Source organism: Vespa crabro, chromosome 4, assembly GCF_910589235.1.
Source record: "Vespa crabro chromosome 4, iyVesCrab1.2, whole genome shotgun sequence".
NCBI classification, from domain to species: domain Eukaryota; kingdom Metazoa; phylum Arthropoda; class Insecta; order Hymenoptera; family Vespidae; genus Vespa; species Vespa crabro.
Genome location: NC_060958.1, coordinates 268,201 through 289,978, shown reverse-complemented (window position 1 = coordinate 289,978; position 21,778 = coordinate 268,201). Strand labels below are relative to the sequence as shown.

General features: G+C 33.5%; 1 protein-coding gene across 5 annotated transcripts in view; it reads left to right on the top strand.

Moving 5' to 3' along the window:
* Positions 1-21,778, top strand: part of LOC124423390 (alpha-mannosidase 2) — a 180,668-nt gene that overhangs the window by 139,939 nt on the left and 18,951 nt on the right. For all 5 annotated transcript variants that reach the window (XM_046961066.1, XM_046961069.1, XM_046961067.1 and 2 more), the window contains 2 exons: positions 11,436-11,528; positions 21,173-21,345. In XM_046961066.1, coding sequence (XP_046817022.1) covers positions 11,436-11,528; positions 21,173-21,345 — 266 coding nt within the window. The remainder of the gene's footprint in view (positions 1-11,435; positions 11,529-21,172; positions 21,346-21,778) is intronic.

Genomic DNA, 21,778 nt, shown 5'->3' with positions numbered 1-21,778 from the left:
AACGTTCAACGATCGAAAGGAGCGACGTTTGAATAAATCGATCGCAATCGTCGTCTTTCCTATTCTCTCTCTCTCTCTCTCTCTCTATCTATCTCTCTCTCTATCTATCTATCTATCTATCTATCTATCTATTTCCCTCCCCCACTATTCACCCTCTCTCTCTCAACTGTTCGAAATTGCTCGGCCAGTGATAAATATCATAATTAAACCGTGTAATTAAAGTGATGAATTTATGCGGAAGAGTCTCTTGCTCCAGTAGCGCACGTGCACGTGCACGTGCACATTTCACCATCTCAGTCATATCACTAGAGTAAAATACAGAATGAGAGAGACAGAGAGAGAGAGAGAGAGAAAATTCCAATCTCCCACCACAAATATCAGTATAATAAGGGAGAAATATTTAAGATTCTCATTTTGTCGTGTATTATAGTCTGATTTGCATTTTACCCTAGGGTAAAATTCTGCACCCTTTATAATCCATTATCCTAGAATCTTTCGATGAACTTTTTGAAAACTCTTTTCTAATTAACTCACGTAATTTCGTTAATTAACGAAATAATCTTTTCCCATCGTTTATAATTTTTATCGAATGGTAAAGAAACTCGTTGCTTTGTCATATTAAAAAAAATAAATAAATAAATAAAAAAAAAAGAAAATGAAGAAAAAACTGATGTACCAATAAGAAAATTTTAATACGTCACATGATCGTAATGATCACTGAATCTATCTCGTATGTCGTTAATAATGTTTATTTGAAAATTACATAATAAAATTGACACAATAAATTTACATCGACTATTCAAATGAATTAATGCAATTGAGTCTAATGCGTTGATCGTTCAATTTGTGGTCAAGGAAACGAAAAAAAAAAAATAGTGATGCGACGATGTAATGGGAAAAAGAGAGAGAGAGAGAGAGAGAGAGAGAGAGAGGAATCTAAAAAGAGGATAGAAAAGTGGGAGGGGATCGTACAAGCGGAGTGGTATAAAGTTTGTACAGCTTTTAGAGACAAAAGTGCTTTTATCTCGACAGCTGCCGCTTCTCGACACTTGCAGTAATGCACTCGCAAAATGTGGTCTGCCAGGAGGGCGCCTTTAGAGAGAGAAAGAGAGAGAGAGAGAGAGAGAGAGAGAGAAGGAAAAAGGGTGGTGATGATGGTGATGGGGGGAAGCAAAGAGGTTAACGTCTCTCTGTGTGCTTGCAAAGGGCAGAACGATATACGAGGTGCTTAAAATGTGAACTCGAGTTTTCATACACCACTAAGAGAGAAAGAGAGAGAAAGAAAGTCACATTTTTACCTGATTTTTCTTTCAAGAAATCTCTCTCTCTCTCTCTCTCTCTCTCCCTCTCTCTATTTCTCTCTTTTACTCTCTTACTCTCTCGTATTCGTTTTAACATCGTCTACGTTAACTTCGCGAAAGCAACGGAATATATATATATATATATATATATATATATATGTATGTATCTAATGTATACATGTAGTGATACGTTCCTAACATGAGACAGAATTCTTAATTATCGATTTAACTAATTTAAATGACAAGCCATGTCTCTCGAAGATCAACGTTAACTCTACAAAAACCGGAGTATCTTTCAAAAAGAATTTATTAAGGTATAACGAAATATATTATGGAAAGTAATGAAAGTATATTGTATTATAATATAGACATATGCAATGTAGATTAACCAATAACGTAAAGAAAAACGTATAAAAAAAAAAAAAAAAGAAGAAGAAGAAAAAGAAGTCTAACGATATTCAAAGACATTGAAAGTTTCTTTCAACGTTGTATCGAAATATCGATATATAGAGTAATAAGGGAGGAAGATAGAGAGAGAGAGAAGAAAACTGAAGGGTCGTATTGGTTTAGGTGAGTCTCACGAGCGTCGGAAACACGAGTTCGGCGTCACGTAAACGCGAAGCACATTCAAGGGTTGGACGAAACAGCATGGAGAATATATATATATATATATATATATATATATATATATATACATACGTGTATATCGAATCCCGTTTGAGTAAAGAGCATGAGAGAAAGAGAAAGAGAGAGAGAGAGAGAGAGAGAGAGAGAGAGAGAGAGAGAGAGAGAACTAGAGAGGGATGAGGAGAGCATAGACTGTTGGAGAAGGCTAGGATCGATCACAGAATATCTCCGAACGTCAAACGAGCACCCTCTCTCTAAATTCACCTCTCTCTTTCTCTCTCTCTCTCTCTCTCTCTCTTACTCTATCCGTGGTCTATGGAGTGCAATAGATTGCACAGGAACGTGCGAATCGACAGGAGACTCGATTCGATTCGTCCGTTCGATTCGATCGATTCGTCGATCCTGTCCGGCTCACTCACTATCTGTTACTCTCTCTCTCTCTCTCTCTCTCTGTATCTATCTCTATCTCGCACATATACATACACTCTCTCTCTCTCTCTCTCTCTCTCTCTCTCTTTCTTTCATGCTGTCTCGGTTAGAGACAGTTTTCGAGACACAAGACCCTCACGCACGCGTTTAACCTCCCTTTCTCCACATATATGTATATATATATATACATCGCACATGGAATACAGAAGCCGCAAAGGCATCAACCAACCTCGATCACGAGCAAAAGGAGCCAATACGTCTCCTCGAACGCTGATCTCTTCCACTGAATCTATTTATTCTCGATCGCGGGTACGTTTATCGTATACGACGAACACTTCCTTTATATTCTTTTCTTTAGTTTATTCACGATAATGGAATATCGATAATTTTATTATTATCGAGTTTTCTTTCTTAAACTTTTTTCCTTTTCTTTTTCTATCCGCCGACAATATTTAAATTTAATTGTTTTTTTCAATTTATTAATCCATTAATTTTATCTGACGACGATCTCTCGCATCTAATAATAATAATAACAGTAATAATGATAATAATAATAATAATAATAATAATAATTACTCGACACTATAATATTTTAATTTATTATCGACGATTAGAACATTATTTTTATCAAAAATAGAATTGAAAAGAGTCGATTACTATTAATTTTGTTAGGATTAGGTTGAAAAGGGAGACGAAAGATCGATCGATCCAAAGGATGAATCCTTCGACGGATAATCCCAAGTGAAAAGGAAAGGTATAAGGGAGAAGAGAAATGCTGTAATGGTGGTTCGATGGAGCAAAGCTTTTCTATGTTTAATTAACGTCGGTAGGATAATCTCCCCATGAGAAAATGTGGCTGATCGGTAGATAATCGACGAGCCCTTTAGAAAGGGCCCACAGTGAAGATCTCAACGTTAGATAGAAAAATGTCTGCCATCGAGATTAACTCTCCTATCCAATTCTCCCTTCCACTTTCTTTCTCTCTCTCTCCCTCTCTCTCTCTCTCCCTTTTGCATCTAATACCAAGACCGTCCTTTATTTCACGATTAGCTCCGAGCAAGAAAGAGCTCTGATGATTACTTTTAGGACAAGACCCGTCGGAGATGTTTAAATCATATTAATATTACTCGAGATTGAACCTCGAGATGAGGTCACTGGGAGGATAATCGACCCTAGCGAAGATTCTATAATTTATTAATTATAAAAACGAAACGATGAGGTTGGTTATAAGTTGATTTTTTAAGAAACTTCTATTAATTGATTTCAATATTATATATACATATATATATATATACGATAGAAATAATTGAATACGATTTTGGATTTAACAAGAACGTGAATATATGTCCTAGACGATTTTCATTTCGTCCCTTATAATCAAGTCAAAAAAAAGAAAAAGAAAAAGAAAAGAAAGAAGAAAAGAAAAAACAAGATGGGGAAAAAAATCCTAAAGAAAAAATTAATTTCTCATTCCTCTCCTCTGGTCCCTTCAGATAGCATTATCGAAAGATATACAAAACCATTAAAAGCCAGAAAGATTTTAACCCGAATATCTGAAAAGATTATCGAAAAACGCAGAGCCATTATGTTGTCACATTCGATTCTACGAGGAACATGAAACGTAGAGAAGAAAAATCCCTATGTCATGCAACTCGTCGTGCTAACTCGTATTCTCGAAAGTTGGTACTCCTTCTTCTCTGATGCTCGAGTCGATCGGCTTTGTCCTCTTGTTAATCTCACGCCGTGGTTTTCCATCAACCTGAATGCTTTACCGTTTACACTCTACACCCTGGCTATCGTGCGACAAGAACAGCCAGACTTCCGGTCTTGATAGCTCTCTCTCTCTCTCTTTCTCACTCTCTTTCTATCTACCTATCTCTCTCTCTCTCTCTCTCTCTCTCTCTCACTCTTTCTCTCACTCTTACATACCCTCGGCTATTCATTCGCAGTAGCTCGAACCTCCTAGCTAACTTGGAATGTATTTCCATACATTTCCTAGCTTGCTAGCCCCTATCGTAGCTATAAATCATATGCTTCGTTCTCACTCCCTCTTTCGCTCTTTCTCTCTCTCTTTTTCCCTCTCTCGTTGTCCCTCTTCCATCCCTTTCGTAAGCTCGTAGTACTTGTAAACTCTTTCCATCTCGCTCACTCTAACATAATCCGTAAGTCCGTTTCTTTCACTCTTCCTCTTCACACTTGAAGACCTACGATCTCTCATGTCTACTTGTTCGCTTTAAGCTTTAGCAACTTTGCATTATTTATTTCTAGATGCTCTCCGATTTCTCTTCCCTTCGATTTGTCTTCCTTTCTTTCTTTTCTACTACTACTACTACTACTACTACTACTACTACTACTACTACTACTACTACTATTGCTACTTCTATTACTATCACTTCATCTTCTTTTTTTTTCTTCTTCTTCTTCTTCTGTATATTTTCGACGTAGGTGATGATGAAGTTGACGGTGATACTCATAAATTCGGGCGGCGTCTTGAACGACGATAAAAGCAACGATATTTATCGTCGTCTATAAGTCAACGGTTTCGAGTACCAAGAATCTTCGTGTGTATATATATATATATATATATATATATATATGTATGTATGTGTGCATAAGATATATGTATGTATATGTATATGTATATGTATAGCCATGTCGCATTGTATTCCAAGAGATATTTTTCAAACTGGCTTTAAAAGTTGCAATAAAAAAAAAGAAGAAGAAGAAGAAGAAGAAGAAAAGAAGACGAGTCGTACTTCACTTTTATAATAAACCCTATTTATATAAATATTGAAGAAATTCGAAGGATCATTTTTCTTTTAGTCCAAATTTTTCATTATATTTATAAACTTAAGTTTTGGTTGAATAGCTGGAAGCCATTAAAAAACTAACAAATGTATCGTTCTGTATACCTTTCAAACAAACCAATTTCGAAGAGCATCAATTCTGCAGGTTGCATTCGAGTTATGCGAAAATATCGTCCTCATCGGATAAATGTTTATCCGGGCGCAGCCATGAGTGGCAAACAGAATCAATATCGCGATCACTGTTTTGTGGGACGCAAAGCCGACTGACCAGTTCGTCGATTACGCTCGTTTTTATCCACTCCCTTTGACCTTTTTATTCCTTTTTTTTTTATTTCTCTCATTTTACCGTTTTACCCTTTGAAATGTTCCCGAGTTAAAAGTTAATGCGATTGCGCTGGTACGCCATTAAAAGAAAAAGAAAGAAAAAGAAAAAAAAAGAAAGACAAAATAAACAAAACTCCAAATTTACAATAAAAGAAAATAAACAAAAAAGAAAAGCAAGTAAAATAGTAATATCGAAAAATTACGTAATAATGAACGATAAACATTCAAATATTGTGAAAACGATTGTTCAATGTAAATTAAAATAAAAAAAGAGATTCTATAACAAAGAATAAATTTAAAAATTTTTTTTTGTTCTTTTTTTCCTTCTTTCTCGACTAAAAATGTTTACCATTCTTTTTTCGGTCTACTTTTACAAAACTCGGAAAAACTTTTTCGTCAGAACTCAAAGTCCAAATGAATATTAAAAAAAAAAAAAAAAAATAGGGAAAACAAAAACATTAGGATATTGACACATTTTAATGTTACAGTACTTCATGACTGATGGACGAATCGTAACACTGAGAATTTTTGAACGTAGCAACGTCATATGATTAAAATATATCCGGTAGAAGAATACGCAGAAGGAAAATGATATCCTGTTGGTGAAATTCCACTTCCCACAATCCGCATCCACCTACAAACCCTTCCCTCCCCCTTATCCGCCCCTTTTAACTCCCACTCCATTTAGCACGGCTTTACCTTCGAGGGCTTTGGGTAGACCCGTAGCGAAGAGGGCGAAAGCGTTGCAATTTGATGCAAATTAAATCGTCGCTCATGCGTGCTAATTAATTAATAACCAAGCTTATTTTAGCGTGCTGTTGCGAGATGTACGGTAAATAACGTGGATTTTCAACTCTCGTACATTATTCCTATTCTCTTTCTCTCTCCCTCTCTCTCTCTCTCTCTCTCTCTCTCTCTTTATACAAATTAAGTATCTGGATAATACGAGCTCGACCTAATCGATACCGATTCCATCGATTGTTCGACGTTAAGCCGATTTTACGTGGCTGTACGTCCACTTCAGAACGCATTATCGCCACCACGAATGAATAATAATTCGTAGAAAGTAATATTTGCGGTGAGTGAAAGCCGGCTAATATGTATTACGGTGTAATATGCCACGAATCAAATCCCATCAAATGGGGATCTCGTTGGAAAGCTGATTAAGTTCAATGTAGACGTTAATGAAAAAGAAGGGAAAATGGATAGGAAAGAAAAGAGAATGAAATGAAAAATAAAGGAGGAATATTGAAACAAAATTAGAGCAAACGCGTCAAATCTTGTGAAAAAAAATATATATATATATATATATTTCTATCTTATTCTAACTGCTCATAGATGTATTTATCTGATATAACAAAAATTTGTAATATCGATTGTTTTTGATTGAACTAATATTTTGCTAATTATTATTATCAAAACTGAAATAACATAGAAATTATATATTATAAAAAAATCGAAATAAATATCAATATATTTTTGATTTTTCTATTCTACGCGTAATAGGTTAAAAAATGAGACTAAAATTTTCTTTCTTAATGATTAAAAATAATAAAAATATATTTAACAACAATTAACTTATAAATATATTATTCTACTAATCTTAACAAATTCTAATAAAAGCGAATTCTTTTCGAGTTTACTGCCAAAGTATATGTAACGATTTTTTTTTAACTCTCTGACCTTTTCGAATTATGAAGATCAATATAGTTTGTTTTTTCTTTTTCTTTTTTTTTTTTTTTTTGAATACCTATAATTTTCTTTTTGCATATTTATATATATTCTTCCTTTATTTGCAATCATAATCATATCTGATAAAAAATTCTTACTATGTAACGTTAACGATTAGCTAAGAAATTCATACTTTACATTCCATTCGTCTATTTTAACGAATTAAAAATCAATCGTATCATATATTTTGACGATTCTTCGATTTTCAAATTGTAGTATGAAAAACCAACTTTAATAATACCAAAGATATCAATTATCTCGTAAACGGTGCATAATAATAATTCTTTTACTATATATAATTTCAATTGCAAACGATCATTACTGTACTATGAAATTATAAGTGTCTACTTAAAAAAGAAAGAAAAAAGAGAAAGAAAAAAGAAAAGGAATAAAAACTACTTTGATCTTCATAACGTGTAAAAACGAGTAAAGAAAAAATTTTCACGTATACTTTCATCGATCGCGAGATATTTCTTCGTAAATCTATAAACAAATATCAAATTCAATATAGGTATGTAATTATATATGCATATAGACATTCCGCTCGATGCGGGAATGCACCGTGCAAATTTAACGATAATCGGAAATAACAGAGTATACGAGGTTTATTATCTTGAGACTTCTATGAAGCAAAACGTAAAGGATCTTCAAATTTCAAGATACTCAAACAACTGCTTACCTATATATATATATCTCTCTCTCCCTTTCTCTCTATTTCTATCTATCTCTTTATCTCTATCTAACTCTCTTATCTCTCTGTCTAGCTCTAACATATATATATATTGTGCATTCCCCTATAGATTCACATATATCTGACAAGAAGAAAGATAGAAAGTGAGAGAGAGAGAGAGAGGGAGAGAGGGAGAGGGAAAGAGAGAAGAAGAGAGAGATAGAGAGAGAACACCGGTAAAGGATTTCTCTCTGTGTTGATTTAACGTGTGTAGTAGCCAGCTGAGGATCGGATTCTCCGTGAATTCCAATTTCGTTTTACCTCATTACTTCCTATTCTCAGGACCAGAAACAGCAACGTCGCGTCAGTGTGTAGCCTCCATGTTCCCAGAGATATTCTCTCTCTCTCTCTCTCTTCCTCTTGTTCTCTTTCGCTCTCATTCTCCTATATCGTATAATTCCATTTTCGTGCCAGTTCGCTATAAGTATAAAAGATGAAACGTCACTGTTTTTGCGTTACTCTTTTCTCTTCTCTCGTTATCAATCATTATTATTAAAATATTTGTCAACAATTATAATATTTCAAAATTATTAACGAAAGCCCATCTAATCATTTCGATATTAAGCTATATTCTTTTTCTTCATGACGAATTTTAACGACGAAGTTATCATTTTATTATCAAAAATCGAAGATTTTGAAGATTGTTAAAATAAAAAAAAAATAAAAAAGAAAAAAAGAAAAGAATAAAAAAATGAAAAACGCACGCAATAAAAGAAAAATAACACACGAAGCAAAAACAACGATAACTTTTGAAAATATTCTATGGGAAGAATAAAAATGGATTTTGTTCTAAAAAAAAAACTTTATTGTTTGAATAATAAAATAAACGAGCCTGAACATTGTGCACGTGTGTCTACGCGCAGTGAGTTGAAATTTGGAAGGGGTGAGAATAAAAGATGAGATCATGGAAGCAATTTTGATGGGTTGAAAAAAAAATCGTAGAAAAGACAAAAGTTAGGCGAAGCGAAAACAGAAGGGGATTCCTTCACCGAGTATCGAGAAAAAATTCCTTCGTAGGGGTTGGTCAAGCTCCTTGGGATTATTCGATGATATCTCGTTGAAAAAGAAAGAAAGAATGAATGAAAGAAAGGAAGGAAGAAAGAAAGAATGAAGAAAAAGGAAAGAAAGAATAAGAGGGAGAAAATAGTACGACGGGATTGAGAGAGATCCTGATTTTGGTAGCACCCTCGTCCTTTTTCCCCTCGAGGGAAGCGTTAAACCGTATCGAATCGTATAAACGACGATCCAACCATGCTTTCCTTTTTTTCATCTCTCTCTCTCTCTCTCTCTCTTTCCTTCTTCACGCTCTCAATTTATCTTTCTCATAGTTTACGAATCTTTTTTCTCGAACCTTTTTCCACGATTATGTGCTTTCCACGTCGAACGATTCATTTGTAATATTCAAACCGATGAACGAGCTTTAACCATTCTATCTAAGATCTTGGACGAACAATTGTCAAATTATAATTTGATCCATGTAATCTAAATTTTAGATAAATTTAAAAAGTAAATTGTAATAGTTAACAGTTTATTATAAAAACAGATGATTGGTTTTCTCTCTTCATCCTTCTTTCACTTTTACATCCGTTATTTCTCTCTCTCTCTCTCTCTCTCTCTCTCTTTCGTTCTCTTGTTGCAACAAATCATACTAATCTCCTCACATTACGCAATTTTTCTATATTTTCCGAATCCATCTATCCAAACTCATACACGTTCGTATTTACACATTGCTCATACACCTACCGATCTAAATATTTTACTACAGTACATTTTTATTAATAATAACATACATAAATTTCTAGACTTACACTATATTATATATATTTAATATGCAAACCACAATCATTTAATAGTTATATGTAATCGACAATATTATCGAATGTGAACCAACAATTCTCTATCGCGTATCTAAAAGAGAAAGAAGAAAAAATAAAGATGGAAAGAAGGTGATCTATTGCACGAGACTAAAGTTACTCTTTCAAAAACTTTTAAGTTAATCTCAAGTATTATTGCAATCAACATCATAAGCTATCTACATCAAGACATTCCTCGTTTAAGTAAATGAACATTAATACTGATGGCAGTTAAAAAACAAATCAGAAGTTACAATATCACTGAACAAACTAATCGTAAACGTTTTAAACTAGGTTCGTGTTCACTCATGATTAACTTAAAAAAAAAAATAGTATTATCAGTAAGACACATTGATAAGAAGAAACAAAACTTGTCAATAAAAATTGAACTCTGGAATCGAGATCTAAAAAATTCTGTCGCAGTACATCGTCCCACTAAATGTTTTATTACACGTCTACGTTCTTTTTTCCTTTTTTTTTTCTTTAAAAAAAAAAAAAAAAAAAAAAAAAAACTGTTTTCAATATATCAATCATACCTATACTTTTTAAAATTCTCTTTCTGAACTGACCGTAACATTTTAGTAAAAATGATTTCAACTACCTATCAGTCTATTGTAAATTTATTTCGACAAGTTCTTCACGCTCGTTCGTTAATAAATTGCCAGAGCAATGGGTGATTAACTACCCGATAAATATGGTTGAATAAACAGAAGTAACGTATTCGTAAACGTAAACATCGATACGACATTGATGTTTGTATGTTAGTTTTACGTTTAATTTGTTGGTTAAAATGAGTTTTTCCACCACGAAAAAAAAAAAGTCGAATCACGGAAAAGCCATCGTACAAATCCTGAGACTACGTTATCCGTTTCACGAACTATAGACAAAGAGAGAGAGAGAGAGAGAGAGAAAGAAAGAAAAAGAGAGAGAGAGAGAGAGAGAGAGAGAGAGAGAGAGAGGAAAGTACGACCAGGGGAATAAACTTCTAAGTAAATTAATTACCAACGTTAATTGACTAGTTTACATTCATTGCTTAATTCGCACGAGAGTTCGCGGAAATCTAGTGACACGCTTTAATGAGTTTAACGAACTCTTGGCCCCTATCTCCTTCTCTCTCTCTCTCTCTCTCTCTCCCTTTATCTTTTTATCTGAAACGATTTTTCTTTCGCTCGAAAACAAGCTTGTACGATAGTATCAGGAAGAAGAAGAAGAAGAAGAAGAAGAAGTTAGTAAGATCGTAAAAATTCATTTCGAGTCTCCGCGTCGACCAAGTCCATAAAAATCCACGTCATAAAACATCGAAACTGATTTTTCTAAATTAGGAGATAAAGTCTCGAAATTTATTAGATTTTTATCGAAAGGATAAACCACAGAATTTCTTACCGTTCTTATACATGAACGCTTATGTTTGAGAAAGAAGCTCGAAGAGAAAGATGAAACAAGAAAGAGAGAACAAATTTACTTAACATAAATGCAAAGTAAATTTTATATATACTCATACATATATATATATATATATATATATATATATATATATATATATGTGTGTATGTGTGTGCGTGTAAACATTTTCGTTCTTTTTTTTTTTTTTAATAAAATTTAAGGCTGACGAATTTTCTTTATTTTTTTTCAGCCATCCTGGATGCGAAGTCGAGAATATTGGGATGATAGTTTCGAGGCACGTTACGCTGAACTCAGGAAGGATCCCACGAGGCCACCTTTGAAGGTAATACTTATATCTAAAAGCTGTGAAATAGACTATAGAGAATCAGCTGCATAACTTAATCAACCTAATTAATTATCGACGTTACCATCGACGATATAAATTGTCTTTCGTTAGATGATTCCTTTTAATAAATGCCTTTAATAAAAATCCTAAAGGATATTCTATATTAAATACTATTTTTTTTTTCTTCTTCTTTCTATTATATTAAATCGATCGAATTAAAAAGGTAAGAACAAAGATTTATTCAGATCGTATGTGGGATAGGAGAGGGAGGAGAGATAAGTATTTCAGTATCATCGGTAATGATATCCCACTTCTTCTCGCTCGCGTTTCTTTTTCTTTTTCGGCAGAAATGAGTAGAAAGATAAAGATAAAAAGAAAAAGGAAAAGGAAAAAAAAAAGAAAGAAGGAAAGAATTCTAAAGGGTTTTGCGTATATCGCTTATAAGGAAGAGTTTCCACTTAACTCGCGTCAAGGGAGACAAACGACTCGGAAAATATCTCCGAGTTGGCAACGCCACGCGATTACCACCACTACACAACCGCAAGCAACTGCTACTGCTACTACTACTACTACTATTACTATTACCACTACCACTACCCTTAGTGTCATTCTCTTCGGGGTATGTCTCGCCGAGTAGTAGTAAGCTCTACATGCTCGAGCTTTTCTTTGTCGAGGCATTAACGCTAGCTTGAAGATTTACGACTCCATGCAACCGTAACATAGAACCCATTGTGTTCGCGTATTTTTTCATTTCTTTTTTTTTTCCTTTCTTTGTTTTTTTTTTTTTTTTTTTTGCTTTAACAAAAATTGAACAACCCGGTGAGTATCTTCGGAAACAAGAAAGAAAGATTTTCTTAAAAAATTAAAAAAGACAAAATAGAATAACTCGACGATCGAATTCAAATCTATTTGTTCGTATTTGTCGATAAATTTTTTTCGTTCATCTGTCTTTTTCTTCTTTCTTTCTTTTTCTTTTTAATTTTTTTTTTTTTTTTTTTTTTTTTTTTTTTTTTTTTTTTTTACGGAAGATTCAAATCTCTCTTCTTTTTATTGTGAAATTACGATCTTACGGATACACCTTATCGTGGCCGCCTTGTGCCAAAGTGGGCGGATAATTACGCGTGCGAAACGAATGCGCCGCATCCGTATAGGTAATCGTGCGGAAAATACGGAATGTGTAAAATCTGGGATTCACATTGTTTCCGAAAGAACAGCTCGCTTTCTGATAAACGCATCCTTATTTCTCTCTCTCTCTCTCTCTCTCTCTCTCTCTCTCTCTCTCTCTCTCTATCTATCTATCTATCTGTCTATTTATCTATCTTTTTCTCCCTTTTTCTCTCTTTGAAGTTACACCAAGCGTGAGTTGACAACTTATTCGAATTCGTTTCCTCTTTGTAACTTCGATATCCAGTGGAAACAAAACAAAAAAAGAAAAAGAAAAAAAAAACCAAAGAAAAAAATAATAAAACAAACATTTTTGATCATTAATATGAATACGATATAAGAACAAATAGATAGATAGATAGAATAATAATAACATGTGAAAGCTTTAGAAATTTATTTCTTCCATTCTATATATTTCATCTTTCAAGTTCTTTGTCAAATTGTTTTATAAGAAAAATTCATAAATTTTAGATCCAGCCAGAGTGAATGATAAAACTTTTATCGTATTTAAACATTCCTATATTAAATTATTCTTATAAAAATAAAATATCTATAGTTAGTGTTCGGTACTTCAATAAATAATTATCGATCACAAGGAAATGAACTTGCTTAAAATTGGCAATAGATATTTTTAGATATAACCGAATAAAATTCATAATATGTAATTATCAGTATTAATCTAATTCGAGATCTTTCAGATATGATTATTCTTAATAATATTTCATAGAACGATCTTTCGGTTATATTTTTTTAAGAATCGATCTTCCGATAAGAACCGATCGATTTTTTTATTATCAATGATATCAATCGTTGTGATAACGAAACTATCGTTAGAATTTTCAAAGTATCTCGTATATATTGAAAACAGGAATTCATCGTAGTTAAAGTATATCCGAGTACAAACGTTTAGTCAACTTCTCGAAACCGCTCGAGTGGCGAACCAATCGGTTTGCTCGTAACTCGTACAACTTTGAAGGATTTGGTCAATTCGTCTCTTTCTCTCTCTCTCTCTCTCTCTCTCTCTCTCTTTCTTCCTCTCTCGCTTTGATTCTTACGAAGAACAAACGTGACACGAGACATTCACTTCCCATTTTCTTTCATCTCTCTCTCTCTTTTTCTTTCTCTCTCTTTCTCTCTCTTTCACAAGATCAGTGCAAACAGAGTTTGACAAGTTCGACAATACCGGCTCATCAGGCTATTGTCGTCGAAATACAATGGTGGGCGGTAGCCCTTTCGAAAACGTTCACGACAATAGCGCGCATGTCCACGATTTTGGAACGGAATGCATCCGATGCACCTTCCATTTAAATCCCCCCCTCTTATTCTCTCTCTCTCTCTCTCTCTTTCTTTCTCTCTTTATCTATCTATCTCTCTTCTTTCTTCTCGTTTATGTCATCTCTTCCTTCCATTCCGTCGTCTCTTCTGTTGAAAACCACGGAGCATCGTGCACGGAATGCGTTAACGCGTCGACGAAATTGCGCTTATCAGCTGCCACCAATGTCCGACAGTTCGAGCCAGCTGACACCGCTACCACCAACCCTCTCCCTCCCTCCGTAAGTAAAACTATCGACCTTTTTCCGTTTCTTCCTTCCGTTCATTCTTCGACGATGATATTATTTAAATAAGAGATTTTATACGAAACCATTCTATCCAATCGATCTCTTTTTCTCTCTTTCTCTCTCTCTCTCTCTCTCTCTCTCTCTCTCTTTCTTTCTATATATTCGTTTATCCTTTTATTTGATTTTTCCTACTATCAAAAAGATGAAAAACAAATAGTCTCATGGGACTATGCTTTTGCATAGGATGACTCATTTTAATCCGAATATACATTACGAGTTTGTAAAATTATTGTTACGAAACATTGATACAGATAAGATATTGTGATAAATAAAATTCATTGATGATAGTATTAATTGTAAAAAAAAAAGAAGAAGAAGAAGAAGAAGATAAAGGAAAACAAAGTTTTGAATAGTAGACTCGATGTTTAAAAATTATTTTAATTTTTTACTTTTATCTTTTTCCTTTTCTTTTTTTTTTTTTGATTAAATTAAGTCATCTTGCAAATAAGCGTGATTTTCATTTTATGATAAACAAATTCTGTTAAGGATAGTATAATTGTAAAAAAAAAAAAAAGAAAAGAAATAATTTGGTTAGATTGAATGTTAAAAAATTGAAATAATTTTTTATTTTATTAAAAATCTTTCCTTTTTATTTTTTTTATTATAATAAATCACCCAATAATAAACGAGATTTTCCATCTAACGAGATACAGAATAATATTCCGTACTTTTGTATTATCATCCGTATTTCTTCTTGTCTTCCGTTCTAATTAAGGAACTCGTAATCCTGATAATTATGACTCAAACACGAATATCAAAATGCTAGCAAAATTGTGGCTTCTCCTCGTGATATTCCCCGTTTTATACAAAGATAATTTATATAAAGTAATTATAGGAACGTATGACGTCTACAAATTAGATTATCTGTCGGTGATAAGACGATTTTCTCGTTCTTTCACGTCTCCTCTAACTAAAATTATTGTAAAATGTAATAAGAGATGATCTTTGGATACGGACCAAATAACTTTAATCCAAAGCTCGTAATTTTATGAAGGGTTGCTTGAAAAAGAAACATAAAATTAGTTATAATAACTAATTTTATGTTTCTCATGTTTTAACTTATATTCTTCTTAAATTTCTTTCACTTTTCTTTTTCTTCTTCTTTTTTTTTTTTTCTTTCATCAATTTCAATCACATAGAAAAAAAAAAAGCTCTATTATAAGCCAATTCTTTTATATTTCAACCTTCGAATATATTTTAAAAGATATCATTATTAGATTATTAAAGTTACGATTCTATCTAACTCAATGTTTCATTTCTAATTTCAATGTCTCCACTTCATAAAGAAAATTAATTGCATTTAATTGTTCTATACAACGATACACGTAACGCGTGTTACACACTCGAAGCTTAACGTTTGTACGTATCTGCGCGTACATACGTACAATACATACGTACACAGTGTATACACAGATAATACGTATGTATAAAAAGAGAAGAAAAAAAAACAAAAAAAAAAAAAAAACGAAAAAGAAGAAAAAAGAAACGACAAAAAAAATACGTATATATCTACATACATAGAAATAACGTGTGTATTTCGTTATTCCTCGTTGAAAAACCCTGTGGGTGAGCAAGCGACGCTGGAAATGTTTATCTCCGTACACAATCCATTACACCGACGCGCGTCGGCGGTGCGTTATTTTTCTTTTTCATCCTCTCCGAACACACGTAGAAAAACAAACCTTTACCCCTCCCCTACTACCCCTACTGTCCTCATTGTACGTTTTAAAGCGGTGTAATGTACATACACGGACATACGATAAATATTCCAGCAGCCTTGTAGCCTCCTGTTAAATTTCATGACTTCGTTGACCCGAACAAACAATAGCTTCGGATGCTTCCTCTCTCTCTCTCTCTCTCTCTCTCTCTCTCTCTCTCTCTCTCTCTCTCTTTTGGATTTTTTATATGGACAAAATTCCACAAAAACGTTTTAATAATCGCGTTTCGTTCACAATGAATGGGATAATCGATGAAGCGTTTGTTATCGCGATTTTGTCGCGTAATCGTCGATGCGTGTAATTAAAGGGATGTAAATGTATGTAGTTTTTTATCTGCTGATAGAACAATTTCGTTTTTATAAAAATTTACGCTCGTTTCAGAACGAATTACATCGAGAATACATTAGGGGGAAAAAAAAAAGAAAGAAAAAATGATTAGATGGTTATCGGCTAGATAGATAGTTATTTATGCGCATATAAAGAACGTGCTTTCTTGAAAATACAATTGCGAATGAAAGTATTATTAGTTAGTAATAATAGTTTAGTACTATTTAATTAATTTTTAAAAGTAAAAGTTTTCTAATATTATTTCGATAAACATGAATTAATATTAATCGTTAATATTAATGTAAAATAAAGATTTTTTCATTAATAAAAATATTTATTGTCCGTGATATTATACGTTCGTTAACACTTACCAACAAATCTAAATAATTCAGAAAACTTTTAACTTTTTTAACCTTTAACTTTCTAGCGCATAAGTTTAAGGTATAAGTAAATTAATATTTTTATATAGAGCATAAAAAAAACTCCGTCAACTGACGTAGTCAAAGATATAGGCTTCTATTAAAAAAAAAAAAAGAAAAAAGTGCAGTTGCATTTATTTTATGCATCGATGCACGAAAGTATGCACATTTAATCTGTTAATTATACTCTGAACTATTTGAAGTTGACTTGTTTGCACAAATTTTTACGATTTCTAACAGAAGATTTATTTTTATTAAAACAAATTTATAATGATTTTTCTTTCTGATAAAGCGATATCATTACCTTTTCGTCAGATATTTGCAAATTAAAATATTATATAATACAAATCACAAATTTCTTTATAGAAATAAAAATTAGCACGAAAGTCCATAGTTCGAACTTGATTATTGTGTTTATCAATGAATCTGATAATGACTATCGTCCAAAATTACAGGCTTACGAATTACTATTGAAATTAAATTGATAAATTATAGAATATAAACTTTAATTTTATAATCATATATTTTAAATATGAATTTTGTTTTAAATATATTGAAAACAAAATCATTGATGTACAATTTATCATTTTTGTACAATTTTATAATTTCCTTGCTGTACGAATACTTTCTTCGGTTAGTGTATATTATATCCTTCAATGTCCGAATTATGGCAACGAATAACCTTGTTAAAGAAGATTGGGGAATATTGGTATATTTACGATGTCAAGACGTGTGCGATATAAAAGCCGAACGAGCCTCGTATAAGAAGAAGAAGAAGAAGAAGAGGAAGAGCAGGAGGAAGAAGAAGAAAGTGTTCCTTCTCTCTTTCACCCTGTAACATTTCCGTGAATAAGACGTTATACGTCTACGATATATCTGTGTTTACTTTAACGTTATATCTACTTCATTATTATACCCGGTATCATCTATCCAACGTTGGGATGAAATGGAAGTGGAAAAAAATATAAAGCGTTTCACGAGTAAACTTGTGATAAATATAAAAATGAAATAAAAAAATATATTCGACGTTATTTCATACATGCTTATTTTTGAAAAACGTTCTAAAGAAAAGTTACGTATAGGCGGCATTAAAAAAAGAAAAAGGAAAGATAAAGAAAAACAGAACGAGAGAAAATAAAATCATTTTTTTCAGAAGAAGTAAAGAAAGAGTGGTTCGTAAAACTCGTAACAAAGTAAAACTGTTTCGAATTTATTGGGAAGAGGGGGAGGAACACAAACACACACACAGACACACACACACATCGCATGCGCACAATATCGACGTTTCCATTGTCCCTGGAATTAAACGTCGAAAAGAAAATATATTCATCCTCGAGGGCAAATAAAATAAACTTGCGATGAGATTTAATTAGATGGATCTCAGTTGCTATCGAATAACAGGATTCGTAGAGAGAAAGAGACTGTTCGCAGAAACGATTTCAAAAAGTATCGTGTAACACGTGATAATTAAATTACACGTTAAAGTAAACTGAAAAACTTTTAATTACTTTGTTATTATAATGATTGAGGGAATTAATTAATAATAAATCACTTGGGACATGTAATTGAAAGGTTAAAATAAATTATAATTCGGTGATGTTGTCGTAATATGGAAAATTAATTAACATATAAATCTCCAATGATGAAAAATAATTTCACGTGAGTTAACGTTTCATTGTGTATTCTAACGTTCTCGCTTAAGAGAATCTCTTTTGTAAACGAGGGTCTTTGAGAGGGTTGCTTTTCGAAATTCCGATATCAAGGTTTGTGTTATTACACGCGGTTTCCATAACGGTTAAGGCCAATAATAGTGATTCCGTTGAATAGCAGGAAAGTTACGGTAAGCGCGATGAGAAAGCAACGAGCCGAGAAAGAGAAAGAGATGGACTGAGGTTAAACAGGCAAGAGAGAAAGAGAATCTCTTCTATGTTTAGGAAGGTTAGAGGAGAAAGGTAGCCGAGGGCAAAGAGCTGAAGGTGTATTAAAGGGCTACTACGACCCTGCATCACGGCTGGCTCATGCATACCAATAAGCTCAACACGTATATACACCAATCCTTCTCTCTCTCTCTCTCTCTCTCTCTCTCTCTTCATCCTTTTACGCAGTCTATCCTCCACACTAGACGTCTTCCTTTACGTATCCTAGACCTGACTTATTAAGCGTGTCAGGACACGGGCCTTAACCAATTAACATAGCTATAGTACACATACCTATAATGAAGTTGTTGTTTCCCTGATAATAATTGGGCTTGAAAATGTTCATTTATTTAGCAAATATACTAATTTCCTCGAAATAAACGAATTATCTTTCTATTGTCATCGATCAACAATATCTGTAAACAATAATACATCGTAGGATAGATAGAAATGAAAAAAAAGAAAAATGAAGGACACGTACGAGTCGACACAATTCAAACTTGATTGTTTAAAATAAAATGAAATTTATTTGTTGGATTCATAAAAATTTATTATTATTTAATGAAATTTATGTTTGTTATTGTCATCCAATGGTCATTCAACCTTTTTTCTAATACTATCAGTATTATCAGAGAGCATATCATATAACTACAATTTGAATGTTAAACTTCTCTCGAAAGTCCGAGTTTCATATAGATGTGCACGTACATGCATAGAGAAATATACAACGCAAGCGCATGTCTATATGATACACAATGCGGATTCGTTCGTAAACTATGCGCGGCTTAGCGTGCTGCAGCTTCCACGTTGATTATGAGCGAATGGATATCGGTTTACTGAAATCCTTTGCAACGAGGGTTCTCATGCCTAACGATATTGTCAATCGGTCGACATATTTCTCGGGATTAGCCAGATGAGAATCATCCCGATGATTTCGAATGGATATTTTCCAAGTGTCTAATATTCGATACGAATCGTTCGATCTTAATTTTGTTACAATTGTTTACATTCATTTTTAAATTCGTTTAATCCCCCAAGCAAAATCAGCTCGATTATTTAAACCTACGTATTAAATACTTTTTTTCTTGCAAAATTATTTATTACTATCGATAAAGGGGAGAAAAAGAAGAAAGTAAAGAAAAAAGGAAATAAATGTCCAAGTGTTGCGATATGAAATACATGGATATCGAGGAATACGTAGGCATGAAGGACGAATTATAAGAAAAATACTTTAAATGGGGAAATGAGAATACGAAATATCTACGACTACAGGAGAGAGCTTTTGTTAACGAGAATTTCATTTTCCGAAAATGAGAGAAAGAAATAAAAAGAGTGGACTGGTATCGAAGTGGACGAATGAGAAGAGAAGGGTAGGTGGGGGAAGAGGGTGAGATAGAAGGGGGAAAGAGAGAGAGAGAGAGAGAGAGAGAGAGTTTCGTACGAAATGGCCATTCAATTTGTCCGCACGGTGAACGTGGAATCGAATTAAGCCGAACGAATTCGATCAGCGGCTGCCAATTCGAAATCTCCGCGAAAATTTCGAGCTGGTCGCGACGTCACTTGCTCTTTCTCTCTCTCTCTCTCTCTCTCTCCCTTTTTTTGTGTATACCACGTCGCTTTTCACGTTCATTGCTGTCGAAGTAAGAGAGAAAGAGAGAGAGAGAGAGTGAGAGAAAGAGAGAAAAAGAGAGATAGAAAGAGAGAGGATTGGACGTCGGTTAATGGTCGTTATATCTCTTGCTCTACGTTCGAAACTCTCCTTTCAAAAGTAAAAAAGAGGAAAAATAATAGAAAGAAACGAGAAAACATTCAAGTCACGAATTTCGAAATTCGAAAAACTTGTTTATCTCTTATTTCTTCGCGCTTCTCTTCTTGTTATACTTTTACGTTTCGTACGTTACATATCTCGAATTCTTTTGTAAAATAAATTAATATACACGGACAAAATTTACTTCCTCCCCCGTGAAACTAAAGAAATCAATGACATTTACTCCGTATCGTATAATAACGTATACGACATTTATTACGATAGAAATTAAACATATCTGAGAATCACTGCTACCTGTAAACTGGTTACAAACCAACGCAAAAGACCCTGATTAACGAGAATCGTTCCAAAGCTTGGGATTAGAACGCTGATATCGAACGTTTGTAAATAATCCTTGTGTTGCTGCTCACTGCCACCGATAGCTCGACGAAAACACAACGGATTAAATCGAGAGAATCGCATTAATCAGATTCGTCGAATGTTGTACGCACCTAGCTTTGCGATTGTCCTCCGCGCTCTATTTTATAGTTTTTCTATGTTCAATATGGTTGGATTAAACGTAATTATTCCAACGATTCTTTTGTTTATTATCGAAATAGGAATTAATGGTATATATCTTAACGATAATTTCAAAAACACGAATATAACTGTAATTGTTGTCGTAAAATAATAGAAAAGCAAAAATATAAAATCGTCTATATCGTTTTTAGGTTATCTTGGTACCACATAGTCATACAGATCCAGGATGGCTGAAGACATTCGAGCAATATTTCCACAGTTCGACGAGGAGTATATTAAACAACATGGTCTCGAAATTACAACAATGGCCAAACATGACGTTTATCTGGAGCGAAGTGTCCTTTTTATCACTTTGGTGGGACAGGTAAGAAGAAAATAACTTAAAAATTTTAATAACGAATAAAATGATGCTTGAAAACGATCGATAGGAGCTAACTTTCAACTTGATATGTCGATACAACGAAAGACAGAGAGAATGAGAGAGAGAATGAGTGAGAGAGATAGAGAAAGAGAGAGAGAGAGAGAGAGAGAGAGAAAGGCTTAGTAGAAAATAGATCTCCTCAGGCAGGCTCTCCGAAGCTTTCAAACTCTCTTAACACACTTCGAAGGTATCCTCGAAAATGGCCAGACATCCCGACGCTAAAAGCTCTTGCTTCCAGCTCCCTCTATGTACCTACACGAAGCTATATACACTACCCTATACATAGTATAAAGAGATAAAGCAAGAGGGAGAGAGAAGGAGAGACAGAGAGAGAGAGAGAGAGAGATTTCCCCAAGAAATCATCCTGTATGCGTAA